The sequence below is a fragment of the Lepidochelys kempii genome, chromosome 5 (assembly GCF_965140285.1).
Source record: "Lepidochelys kempii isolate rLepKem1 chromosome 5, rLepKem1.hap1, whole genome shotgun sequence".
NCBI lineage: Eukaryota > Metazoa > Chordata > Testudines > Cheloniidae > Lepidochelys > Lepidochelys kempii.
Genome location: NC_136384.1, coordinates 75,942,692 through 75,956,689, shown reverse-complemented (window position 1 = coordinate 75,956,689; position 13,998 = coordinate 75,942,692). Strand labels below are relative to the sequence as shown.

At 39.5% G+C, this 13,998-nt stretch overlaps 1 protein-coding gene across 6 annotated transcripts in view; it reads right to left on the bottom strand.

Moving 5' to 3' along the window:
* The window catches only part of DMXL1 (Dmx like 1), a 146,007-nt gene that overhangs the window by 91,479 nt on the left and 40,530 nt on the right, over positions 1-13,998 (bottom strand). For 5 of the 6 annotated variants that reach the window (XR_012159032.2, XM_073344776.2, XM_073344772.2 and 2 more), the window contains exons 7-10: positions 13,146-13,321; positions 8,620-8,809; positions 5,033-5,201; positions 2,029-2,241 (exon numbers count right to left, since the gene is read on the bottom strand). Coding sequence is in view for 5 of the 6 variants with exons in the window: in XM_073344776.2 (XP_073200877.2) it covers positions 2,029-2,241; positions 5,033-5,201; positions 8,620-8,809; positions 13,146-13,321 (748 nt within the window). In the remaining variant the exon portion in view is untranslated. Of the gene's footprint in view, positions 1-2,028; positions 2,242-5,032; positions 5,202-8,619; positions 8,810-13,145; positions 13,322-13,998 lie in introns of those variants that run through there. The other variant, XM_073344777.2, reaches the window with a different exon arrangement.

The following is a 13,998-nucleotide window of genomic DNA, read 5'->3' as shown; positions in this document are numbered from 1 at the left end:
AAAGAAAATAACAGAACGCCACTAGCCGTCACCTTCAGCCCCCAACTAAAACCCCTCCAACGCATTATTAAGGATCTACAACCTATCCTAAAGGATGACCCAACACTCTCACAAATCTTGGGAGACAGGCCAGTCCTTGCCTACAGACAGCCCCACAACCTGAAGCAAATACTCACCAACAACCACATACCACACAACAGAACCACTAACCCAGGAACTTATCCTTGCAACAAAGCCCGTTGCCAATTGTGCCCACATATCTATTCAGGGGACACCATCACAGGGCCTAATAACATCAGCCACACTATCTGAGGCTCGTTCACCTGCACATCCACCAATGTGATATATGCCATTATGTGCCAGCAATGCCCCTCTGCCATATACATTGGTCAAACTGGACAGTCTCTACGTAAAAGAATAAATGGACACAAATCAGATGTCAAGAATTATAACATTCATAAACCAGTCGGAGAACACTTCAATCTCTCTGGTCACGCAATCACAGACATGAAGGTCGCTATCTTAAAACAAAAAAACTTCAAATCCAGACTCCAGCGAGAAACTGCTGAATTGGAATTCATTTGCAAATTGGATACTATTAATTTAGGCTTAAATAGAGACTGGGAGTGGCTAAGTCATTATGCAAGGTAGCCTGTTTCCTCTTGTTTTTTCCTACCCCCCCCCCCCCAGATGTTCTGGTTTAACTTGGATTTAAACTTGAAGAGTGGTCAGTTTGGATGAGCTATTACCAGCAGGAGAGTGAGTTTGTGTGTGTATGGGGGTGGGGGGGATGTGAGAAAACCTGGATTTGTGCAGGAAATAGCCCAACTTGATTGTCATGCACATTGTATAAAGAGTTGTCACTTTGGATGGGCTATCACCAGCAGGAGAGTGAATTTGTGTGGGGGGGTGGAGGGTGAGAAAACCTGGATTTGTGCTGGAAATGGCCCACCTGATGATCACTTTAGATAAGCTATTACCAGCAGGACAGTGGGGTGGGAGGAGGTATTGTTTCATATTCTCTGTGTATATATAAAGCCTGCTGCAGTTTCCACGATATGCATCTGAGGAAGTGAGCTGTAGCTCACGAAAGCTTATGCTCTAATAAATTGGTTAGTCTCTAAGGTGCCACAAGTACTCCTTTTCTTTTTTCAGGCGACTGAGGAACTTGAACAGAGGACTTAAAATAATTCCTCCCAGCTGTCAGTCAGTCCTACACAGGGATTCAGGCCATAATGATACTATCATGCAGGTTAGTTGAAACTCAAGTGCTTTGTAGCTTGTGGGACATATTTACAATTTTACCTCAAGAATGTGTCCCACAATTAACATATGAGTTGTGAGGGTATCAACAGTATAATTATTTGTATTCTACTTACTATTTTTTATATCAAACAACCTTGCAACATACAAATACACAGTAACATTAAGTTACTTTACTGTCCTTAATTTTTCTTGAAATGGAACCTGTTGAACATGTATGTAGAACAGTGGTTTTCAAGCTGGGGTCTGCAGAATATGTTTAAGGGGTCTGTGAAATGTTGTTACCACCACAGAACAGTGGTTTTCAACCTGGGGTCCGCAGACTATGTCTAAGATTTCCAAAGGGGTCCACACTGCCGTTTCAAATTTTTGGGGGCCCACAGATGAAAAAAGGTTGAAAACCACTGGTGTAAAACAAGTGAAGAGGTCATAATGTGTGTCAGATAATGGACATTAGCTCTAATTACATTGTAACATTAGAGATTCAATGTAAATATGAAAATAAGCGGTTCACAACCGTATTTAATTGCACCAAATAAATCTATGAACTCACAAGTCCTATATTCTGATGCCTACTTATTACAATACTGTATCCCTACAGAAAAGCATCCAGATTAGCAGTGCAAAGATTAAGAGGACGTAGCTGATTTAACTTCAGGTACTCAAAAACTCAGGAAGTAGTATTAACTAATTTAAACATTTGGTTTACTTAACAAAATTACAGCACATTATAAAGAACAAACATATCTATGATATGCATTTTACCTTCATCTGATTTGCCATCCAACTGATTTGGCTCTTCAGTGCTGGTCTCTGAAGAATGCTGCTCAAAGCTCTTTTTAAGCTGCTGCAAAAATACTTCCATGGACAGGGTAAAATGCAGTTCTTTATTGTTCAGCCAGTGCACTACAAAAGGCCCACTTTTCTCTTCATTCTCACTGAGACTCAGAGAGGTGATAGAAGGGAGTAGAGGAATGTCTGCAATGCCAAGAAGTTAATGTGATTTCCAAAAGAGGAAGAGGTAGTGGTAATGTGTTTTTCCTCGTACCAGTGAAAAAGGCAAAAGTTATACAAACACGTGCAAGCCTAACCCTGCTTCACCCTGAGGGATTCTACCACCATTTCCCCTGGGCAGATCTTCTGCTCTCAAAAGGCCCTATATGTCATGGTTTACACCAGCAGAAGCCACCACAGATCTCAGGTGATTTTAGCCCACTGTATATTGTGTTTTGTAGAGCAGGGATTTCACAGATATTTACCAATCCCCAATACTTTACACTATCTGCTAGGGAACCACTATTATACATGCAACGGACACAAAGTAAATGACACAAACAAGTTTCAGATGGATATTTTATAATTTTGTACGATCTGAAAAATAGGATGCAAGAGTGCAGCCACTTGTGACACTGCTGAGAATTCTCACATGGCCCACCTGGCAGCAGCAGGCTCTTCTTATCTGTAAATCCCCCTTCTCCTCCCCCACAAGTTCTCCCATATTCCCATTTAATACAGCAGTGCAATGTGCTGAGGCAGCTACAAATTAAACATCCTGTCAGACAAAGAACTTTTGAGTGCAAATATGCTCTTTTCTCCATGGAAATTGGTACTGCCTTTAAACTGCTCAAGCAGGTAGTTATGCCAGGGTCACAACAAGGAAATAGAAAACAAAGAAATATAGGAAGAATGAGGGGAAAGGAGGAGAGTGCACAGGGAATAAAATCACGAAAAGAGAAATGTAGACGCAGACAAGAAATTTCAATTCTTCCAGAATAAGGTTCCCTTGTTAGTTAACCACAGAGGGCCAGCTCTCAAGATCATGAATCTGGCATTAAGATGCGTTACAAGGTAGAATTAAAATTAGTTTAAGAAAGGAACATACTAAACTGAACATGAACAAGAACATGATTTGCAGGCTGACTTTTAACATTCGTATACATTTACTGAACTTTCAATATTTTTACAATATTTTTTGAAAGGAACCCTCTTCTTCCCCCAGCTTCCCAGGCTAAAATGTATTATTAAAGTCTGTTGAATGGAGTATTGTCTCTGCTTTCACTCTAGCTTTTATTCTGATTCAGCTGTAATGCTGGTTCTTGAGAGTTCTAACAGTTCACACTAGGACTTTACTAATGACTGCACCACAACTAAAGGGGGGCAGAATTTGTCTGGGCTTACCCAAAGAAGGGCAGCTCTGCTTTGTGGTTGGGGGTTGTGGAGAGGAAGGTGGTCCGAAAATGCTGTAAAAGCTCGGTGGTCAGCTTGCAGCAACAGCTCACACCCTCCCCCCACCCAGAATGTGCAGAAAGGTACAAAACCTGGGTGGGGCAAGTCTCTGTCCGCACAGCAAGAAAGCCAGCATGTCTACTGGATAAAGAAACAGAACAGGGGAGGGGGTTGGGGACTCCTATGATTGGTATGGCAGGGAGCCAACCCCCCTGTTCTCATAGCCCTCCTTAACTCTCTTACGAGGCTGGTGGATGGCAAGGTCCAAGCGATGGGTCAGCTGGGAGACCTGGATGGAAACAAAGGGGGGCTGGTGGAAGCCCCAGAAAATTGATTTGAATAAGCGTGGATTAAACAAAGGGGGGGGGGTGGAAGCCCCGGAGAACTGATTTGAATAAGCATGGATTTGCCTTCACTGTACACTTTATCTGCTGGGTAGTCCCAGACACCTATATAATAAAGTTGTGGCCTGATTAAAACCCATAACAAGTCTCCTGTCCTTTTTGCGGTATACCCAGACAATGATTCATAATGAGCCTTCAAATCCTCCCTTCCTTTCTCCAGTTAAATACTATCATTTCTAGCTACCTTATTTGTAATCACAGCATGCTTCACAATTACACTTACCTTCCCTGGTGAAGGACTTTAAGATCTATGAGTGAAGAGGGCTATGTAACAGCTACACATCATTACTAAGTCTTATGTGGTTTCATGATAAAAATGCTTATATTAATATACACACCCTATATTACACACAAGAAACCATATTAAAAGAACATTAAAATTGTAATGCTAAGCACTCAAAAATGCAGTACCACCACAATTAAGGTTTCCTCTGCAACCTTTATTTGGACCCATTGTACACATACATTGTAATACTGTAACATGATCACATACCATTGTTCCCCCCCCCCCGCCCCGCCCAGACACCTACATTATTCAGGACACTAGATGGAACTGCTCTGGGATGGCCATTAATTGTAGATTACTCATTTTCTGGGTGACATGAGGGTCTGATTTGCAAAAGTGCTGAGAACTCTCAGCTGACATCAAAGCTGTGCTTTGAACATATAAAAGGCCACATACTGATAAGTACTATGAAAAAATCAAGTCCTAGGAGTCTCAAATTGAGCACCCAAAATGAGTGGATACTTTTGACCTTAATCTCTGTCAGTTCCACACCCTCATCTCACAGTGTTGCTGTGAATCACTCCAATAGTATGGCAATGAGCACCAAAGAAAGCCATGAGGAATTGGTAATTCTGTCTTCGGAGCAGGATTTAAATAGTGTGCAATGAATACACATAAGGTCACATATTAAACCATGAGCAGAAAACAGAATACTGAAGAAGAGTTGCTTTTTAAGTCAGCACCATTCATCCTGTGTACTGAATGAGGTCGAAGTCCTGTGCTCAGGTAAATAAAGTCCATCAGAATGTATAAATACAGGGAGACAAATTAAGGTTACACAGGCAACACACACCACACAGAGAAAAGTCTGTATTGCGTTCTTGTATCATAAATCTGAACGGCTCATGATTACCTGTGGCTGGGTTGATGCTGGCAGCAATATGAAAGTGACAGAGTGCATTTGCATGTAAAGGAGTGTTCCTATGAACTTCATGAGGATCTTGCTGATGTGGGGAATATCCCGTATGTGCTATGAGGGCAAGTGACCTTCTCCTTCCTCTTCGAAAGGGCCTTAGATTTAACTGTGTGGAGAGTAAGTCATTTTAATTTGGTTTCCAAAGGAAAAAAAGGAGGATTTAATCTATACATTATTTTCTAGAAAAGAAAGCAAGTGAAATTCTTACGGAAAGGAAGTAGCTTTTACAGTTAAAAAGTGCACTGGTGAATTTACAAACTGTATTGTTCATAATGTATCTTCCATAGAAAAGAACTACATAGTAAAAGATGTTAACATCTTCAGAATCCTGTAGAAAGCCTGTATGTACACTGTGTTGCCTTGAATAGAAGTAGTAAAATTCAGAGAAGTCTGTATTCCAATGTATTGGGCTGTACCTGTACAGCCTTCATTCTCAGACCAAATCACAGTATTCCAGATGAGGTCTCACCAGTGCATTGTATAATGGTAACAACTCTTCTCTATCTCTACAGGAAATACCTCACCTGATGCTTTCTACAATTGCATTAGCCTTTTTTTTTTTCCTCCCCACAGCTGCATCATATTGGTGGCTCACAGTCATCCTGATCTTTCTCTTCCTCTGTGGCTTCCAACTGGTAACTCCACAGCTTATAACAAAAATTCTTGTTGATAATCCCTAAGTACCTGGCCTTTGCACTATTTCATTCCATTTCTATTTAAAGAGTTTTCAAGGTCATCCAGATGTTCTTGTATAGTATTTCTGTCTTCTTCTATATTGGCAATATCTCCTAACTTTGTGTCATTTGCAAATTTTATTAACACACTCCAATTTTTTGTGCCAAGGTCATTAATGAAAATGTTAAATAAGATTGGTCCCAAGCCCATCCCTGAGGAACTTCACTAGTAGTCTCCCTCCAGCATGACAGTCTCCATTTTAACTTGTTCCTTATCCACCTTTCAATTCTCATATTCATCTCCAGCTCTCCAATTTAACTAAAATTCCCAGTGGAACTGTATAGAATGCCCTTTCTGAAATCCAGATAGATTGCATTTACTGGATTTCCTTTGTATGAGATAACAGATTTTCCAAAGGAAGATCAAGTTGATCTGGCACAATCTACCTTTTGTAAAACCATGTTCTATTTTATCCCAATTACCACCTACCACTATGCCCTTAACTACGCTCTTTCAAAATTTGTTCTAAGTCCTTGTGTACAACTGAGGTCAAACTAACAGGACTGTAGTTTCCTGGATCACTTCCCTCCTTACCCCCCGCCCTTTTCTTAAACATATGTGCTATATTTGTAATTTTCCAGTCACAGGATACAATCCCCAAGTTTACAGATTAGTTAAAAATCTGTGCCATTGGGCTTACTATTTCATGTGCCAGTTCCTTTAATATTCTTGAAAGGAGATCATCCAGGCCCGCCCACAGGGTACCACTGAGCTTGGCTTCCACCTTGGAGGTGGTCATTTCTTCTTCCATATCTTAGTTTCCATTAACCATGCTGCCACTGTCCTCAAGTTCCTCATTAAACACTGAGGCAAAGTATTTGCTTAGATGTTGTAATCACTTGCCTTACTCCCCCCCACCCCCCGAAAAACTTTAGTCAAGATAGATTCAAATTTTCATGAGGTGACATGGTCACCTATATGATATTGCTGAAGTCAAACTTTCCTATGTACTATTCACCTTAGTGTTGTCATAATTTAATACCCCACTGGCATGAAAAACTGTACAAGCATTGATAGTGTAAAAATGTAAAGACAAACCTCAGATATCTGTCAGTTCGGCTCAATCTACCCAGATTTTGACTACCCTGTATGTTGGGGTTTTATCCCTTCTCAATTTGTCATTCTTGTTCATTCCTAATTTTGTGGTGTAGGCTGTTACATAACATTCTCCCATTTTTTTCCTCACTTTTTTAAAATGAGAAAACAACGTCTTGTCTCTTGCATTCCCTTTGACTTAGAACATATGAGTAGACTGAAATGGGCAGAAACTATGTCTCTGTTTGTTACACTGGTTACCAACACTGGTTGAATAGTTTTTCTTCTCTGGGCTTGCACTGTGCAGTCTTCTAGATTCCATTTCTATGTTATGGTCAACGATTCTAGATTTGGTAAAACTGCCGCTTTAGCATGTGGTAATAATGTGGTTTTAGTAAGTTTCTTCTCTGTTGGGGTTATACAGATCCTGCAAAGCTCGTCTGCAGGCACTGGCAGTGGATCAACCTGCTAGAGTTTCATTATAAGATTCTGTTCCACAGAATCTGAAACTTCAAACTTTCCCACTCAGACCATCACCCACACCATATCCTCTGCTTTATGCTCGTCATCTGAGAGACATAAAGACCATCCATCTAATCCTACCACTAAGTTTGTGTAGGAGCTGGGTGTCCTTAACTTCTCTCCACAAGTATTCAAAAGTACCTCAGCACTTTTTCACTCAGCACTTTTTCATCTGAAGGAGGCAGGCAGGCAGGGCCATTCTCCACAAATACATAAGGCCTTACAGAAAGCAGTTTGTCCTAAACCTCAAGCAAGGTAGCAAGAGAGGGAAAAATATAACCTTCTCCCCACAATACCATCATTTATTTATCAAAGAGGCAAGAGAACATTCCACAACTCCTGAGGTAGCCAGAGAACCCCTATCACAGGTACTTCAAAGCACCATCCTAACTGGGGTTCCATTGCATCTACACCCTAAACGCTCTCTATCATACACCATATTTCCCACATTAAACTAAAAATTATGGAGTACTCTACCTCAGTGCTCAGAACATGAGCACTGGCAGATGGAGAATGAGGGGAATATTTCAACCTTTTCCTGCTACACTATATAGGGACATGGTGGGGTACTATTTTACTTTGTATCTCGCCATTCCAATAACTTATGGATTAAGTGCAGCAATAGCCTTTATCTTCCCAATCATTCATCCTGGTGTTATCTCATGACCTCAAGGAGAGGGTTCTGGCCTTAAGACAAAAGGGACAGTGACACTCTCAAGCCACTGTCGTCCCCTTTGCCCTAAGATGTCTAAGGAGGGCTGTTGTGCAAAGAATTGTGACCTGGACTGACATGTTCTAGCACAATTGACACACAGAGATTTCAAGAGTACTCAAACTTCTTCTGTATTTTAAATGTCTTTACTCAATATATTGAGTACATTTATGTGACTAATACCCTCAGAGATGCCGAACTTTATCTGCAACTATTGGATTTTTCTTTATATAGCTCACTTTCAAAGCTAACATGCATACTGGAAGGCATGTTAGCTGAAACAATTAACTTTAAGAGAATACTACAGATCGTTCAAGAAAATAAGTTTTACTTCATTTTAAACATTCACATCAGAAACTAACTCTAAAAGTTACACTCAACCCTATCTGTTTTTTAAACATGCTTTCCAAAGAAATTATAAAACGAATTATTCTCAGAATCTATTCAGCAAATATTTTTTTTAATAAATACAAAAAAGATGTGGTTTGCAAGCAGACAAGTACTGTCCAACAGTTCTCACCTCTAAAGCATTTTGCATTCGTTCCTTACTAGAAGCATTTCTTTTGAAGTTATTGGTTAAGTTCTCTGGTTCAGTCCAATGGTTGTATCCACCAGCGCATGATAAACTATCATTGGGTAATAAAGTCTCTGCCCAGAGACGGCATACATTATCCTTGCAGCAAGTCAGCAGTACATTGCATACAACACCACTGAAAGAAAGTTTTAGGCAGGTTGAAGAAACTAGTTATATTCTGAGCATCCAAAACCTTTCATTATTTTATGTGGGTAAGAACATAACTATAAATTTCCAGAATTATGCATGACACTATGACTTAGGTAGCATATTAAAAAAAATTACAAAACAAAGTTCTTTCATTAACCTGACAAATACCCCCAGAAAACAGGTGAAACTTTGGAACCTGAAATGGACATAATCATGCAACTATTTTAAATATTAGAAGTTTAGTGAACGGTCATGAATACAGCACTGTTATGTGCTTTCCGCCACTTCAAACTTGCAGTTATGTAACTATGCAATATTGGCTCTTTGGTTCCAGCATAAAAAACTAGCCATTTGGATAGAAAAAGTGAACTGTATATTGATAGCCAATATTTTATAAGGTTTTCTTCTTGGAAGCATTCTACAAATATTAATAATCCTCAGCATTCTCTTGTAAGCTAGGTAGGTAGATAGGTTTCCTCATTTTACAGATATGGAAATTTGGACATAGGTAAGTTGTGCAAAAATATGGTCAAAACCATACAGCATGATTATACAATGGGCAGAACTATAATAAGTTATTTGTGACCGCCTCCAAGCTTATTCCTCTAGACATGATTTGCATTATAATAAGCATCAAGAAATCCCAATCAAGATCAGAACTCTACTGTGCTAGGCACTATAAAAACTATATAGACGTTCAAGTTCCCTTCCCAGACAAGCTTACCATGTAGTTTAAGACAACACACTAAAAGGGGATGTAACAAATGATGCAGGAACATGTTCTGGTTATACATCTAGTTTGTGGGCATAATTTTGTGATTCCATGTGAGAGTTGCTAGAGTTGCTAGTTGGTAATAGGTATTGTTTTGTGTACACACACAATCAATCAACTTAAAAATTATCAGATGGCAAATTCCTGTAGCCATGATAGTAAAGATGAATTCTGAGGATCAATTTGACGACTGCCAAGGTAGTAGTTTTATGGAGGACATTCACTATATAAGAGGTGGTACACTATGTATGTGGAATTCAAGTGGGCAGTCAAGGCTGGCATTCATAGAGCACAGAAGTGGAGGGCAACATAACATACAGAATAAGTAAGGAGGGCACCGTTGTGAAGGGCCTTAGACTGCTGCAGTTGCACTCACTGATAACTGACTTAGAGAGAGGGGATTCAAAGAAAGCCAATTAGCAGAGGACAGCACAGATTGTCCTGTTACAGCCCACAGACTTGTCATACAAAGCATTTATTAAATTAACAGATACTGTAGACACAGAATGGTTTAAGACTGTTCCTGGCATAAGGCAGGGCCGCTTACCATCCCTGCAACTTTTCTGCATGGTCACAGATTTTATGATGAGAAGGGCAATAGCTGCTGCTGAAGTCACTCGTATTGTTTGGGCAGGAGAAGCTGCAAGACTTATATTTTGCAGATAATATAGTCATATTGGAGACCAGTTTGGATGGAATGAAGAGACTATTTGTGAGCATAAAAGCAGAAGGTGCTAGAGTGGGACTTTATATCAGTATGCAGAATACCAAGCCTATACTGACAAAGAAAATGATGCCAACACCGGTGGACATGTGATAGATGAGCAAGAGTACAAGAGAGCCAATGACTTCGTTTACCTTGGAAGTACAGTATCTGCTAATAGCCAGCTCACTAAAGTAGTAAAGGCAAGAATCGGCAAAGTCCATGGATCATTTCCTCATTTACCAAACATCAAGAGGAGTAAGAAGATAAATCTACATGCTAAAGTGAGATTATACAACTTAGAAACATGTTAGATGGTAGAAATACACAACCGGAGGCTGAAAGTATTCCATCAGTGTTATTTAAAAAGCATCCCAGGAATGCTTTGGAGAGATCATGTAACCAAGATGGAAGTGTTGCTCCGCACAGTAATCTGCTCACTCAGTAATTAGACAGACATATCTATGCAGAAGTATAAAGTGTGTCTTGGACTGGATTCCATTTGCAGGACAAAGAGTGACCTATCATGGGATAATCAAAAAAGGACGATCAGAGATTCCAAGGCCAGAAAGGAGCATTATGATAATGTAGTCTAATTTCCTGTACAACACAGGCCACAGGACCTCTCCCAAATAATTCCGAGAGCATATGTTTTAGAAAAATCAACCGCTCTTGATTTAAAAATTGACAGTGATGGAGAATCCACTATAAGCATTGGTAAATTGTTCCAATAGTTAATTACTCGCACCATTAAAAATGTACACCTTATTTCCAGCCTCAATTTATTTAGTTTCAACTTCCAGCCATTGGATTGTGTTGTACCTTACTTTACTAAAAAAAGTGCTTATTATTAACTATTTGTTCCCAATGTGGATACTTAGACTGTAATCTACTCACCCCTTTACTGTACCTTCACTGGTTTTCTAACATGTTTTCTAACACTTTTATAATTTGCGTGGCTCTTCTCTGCACCCTCTCCAATTTATCATCATCCTTCTTCAATTGGGGACACCAGAACTGAACAAAATAAACAGTCTAGCAACGATCATGCATGTGACCAATATAGATGTAAAATAACCTCTACTTCTATGTGAGATTCCCCCCTTTCTGCATTCCAGGATCGCATTAGCTCTTTTGGTCATATTGTCACACTGGGAGATCATGTTCAGCTGATTATCTAGGGCTCTATGAAATCTGCGAGAGCACAGACAGAATCAAAACATTAACGTGGAATCCTGCTCTCCCCGGAACGAAGACTTCAGCAGCAGGCGCGGCAGGCTGCATGGCTGTGCTATGTGGAGCCGCACTTGAGAGTCAAGCTGCTGTGGATCAGGAGCCTCCTGATCTGCTGTGCAGAGCCGAGGGAAGGTGGGCTGATGTCAGGATGTCCCTCCTACCCTACCGGTGTACCCGGTCTCTTCTGAGCTGGAGTGGAGGATAGGGGAGTGCTTCTCCACGCACCAGCCTCAGGCTCAGGAGTGGTTGCTGCCAGCTGCTATCTGAACAAGCATTCAGGCTGATGAGTGCTTTGCTTAGAGACACAGCGTGCCGACACACACTCCCTGTCCCCTGTACACGCATCTCTGTGGACTTCTTGTGTTATTGTTCAGCCATGTCAGTTCGGTCATATTATAGAGTGCTACCTTAAACAGTGATTTAAAATGTGTTACTTTTACTGTAATACTGTATACCTGCAGGATGTTCTGTTTAAATTGTATGGTTTTTTTTTTTGTTGGTAAAATCAGTTTTTCCCAATCCAATTCTGAACATTTTTATGTATTTATAGTAAGGCTACTTAATTGTTGTTAATGTATCAAACAATTTGTATTAAAAAAACCCATAAAGATGGAATTCAGAAAATCAGAAAATAAATCAGAAAATTCACAACTAAACATATTTCATAGGGCCCTAATTATTCAGCCCAACCCTCAAAGAGTTAGAGTCACTCCTTCCCAGGATAGTCTCCCAGCCTGTAATTCTACATTCTTTGTTCCTAAATGTATCCATTTACATTTAGGTATATTAAAACGCATACTGTCTGATACAGACAGAAGGAAACTGGAGTTCAGTGTGAATGACCATTTTATTTAGATCCTAACGTGCCTGTCACCATGATACGTTGGGTCTTTAGGACAGGATTTTGATTTTGTACTGGATACTCAAGTAAATGGAGCACCAGTGGAGATCTTTCACACCACAATGAGGTAACAGCATTTGCACATATGAGTAAGAAGCCATGCACAAACGAGAGTTTTGTTATAATCAGATTCTGGGAGACCATAAAGAGAGGAGGTGCTATAATATAATGCACAAAAAGATAGAGTGCTTAACTACTGTTGGATACACACTGTACTGCAGAAGTCAGAACATTCACCAGGTCTGCTTGTTAAGACTTAAGTAGGGATCTAACTTTATTAGTGTCTGAACCAAAAGATGTGATTCCTGTCCAGAACTAAATGCAAAACCTCTCTCTCTCTCCACCCAGAGCTTTCCCACCTTCACATCTTAAAAAATAATAATACAAGTTTGCCTTTTGCTGGTAGGGTAATAGGAAACAACTTTTTACTCACAGGAAGTGCGCAAACTGTGGAAAACAGGGCATATAAGAACCTCAACAGAATGAATAAACATGAGGTGTGTGAGGCAGCACATGGTAAATACTGAAGCAGCAGAGCAGCCACAATTTAGTATTGTTGAATTAGCACAGCAAGAAACTGGATTTAAACCAAGGTCTCCAGGGAAGAACAAAGGGTAGTTTTAAAAAAGAAGCCTACTACAAATGTTGGAAAGAAAGTTTATCAGGTAACGAACAACAATTTACAGATATCAAGCAATTAAGCTACTGACCGTGGCATGTATTTGCTTGTCTTCCTCCATGAAAATCCATTTACAGATCGAGGATGGGCCAAGTAAACAAACGAAAAATCTACATCTTGTGCTTGTTTTTGTGGACTTGAACTTTGAGGTGTTACTGCTGATCGCCAGCTATCGGTATTATACCACACTTTTATAAGACAATCGTCCTGAGCAGAAAGGAGGAAAACAAAAGGAAGTTTATCCTAGTAGAAATTCCAGGGTGAATAAAAGTTTTGGTTTTTTTTTAATTTAAATAGGAATATTTGAATTAAATCCTGTTAAACCTATTTAAATTTTAAATTAAATTTTAAAATGACAACTTATTAAAATAATTTGAATTAAATAAAAAAGATAATATTCAAGCAGTATATTTGCTACTGAAGTTTCAAAGAAAGTCCAACCACTGAACTAGTAGAAGTCACTGGCTAAGCACCTGGAACCAGATTTTGTTGAAGTGCTAAACTAGCTTTTGACAGCAGTAAAGTCTTATGCAGGTGCAGAGAGTATTTTCTTCCTTTCGGTTTATTCCACTAGTTTAGTTCAATTACATGTTCATAAAAAGTTGAGACACCAACTGGGAGTTGAAAAAGCAGAAAAAATTGTCTCTCTCTTTCAATCTACAAATAAAAATGAAGGGGGAGGATCTGATCTGCTAGTTCTAAAATATGGAGGAAATGGTAACCAGTTCAATTCACTAACTACAAACAGTGCTTCTTCCATTTATTAAATCCATTTCAAACATATAACATTTTGATAACTTTTATTCTTATATATCCAGCACATTTAAGGTTTATTTAACTAATAAACAAAGTTTTTAAATGATATTTTGTGCATTTTTTGTGCA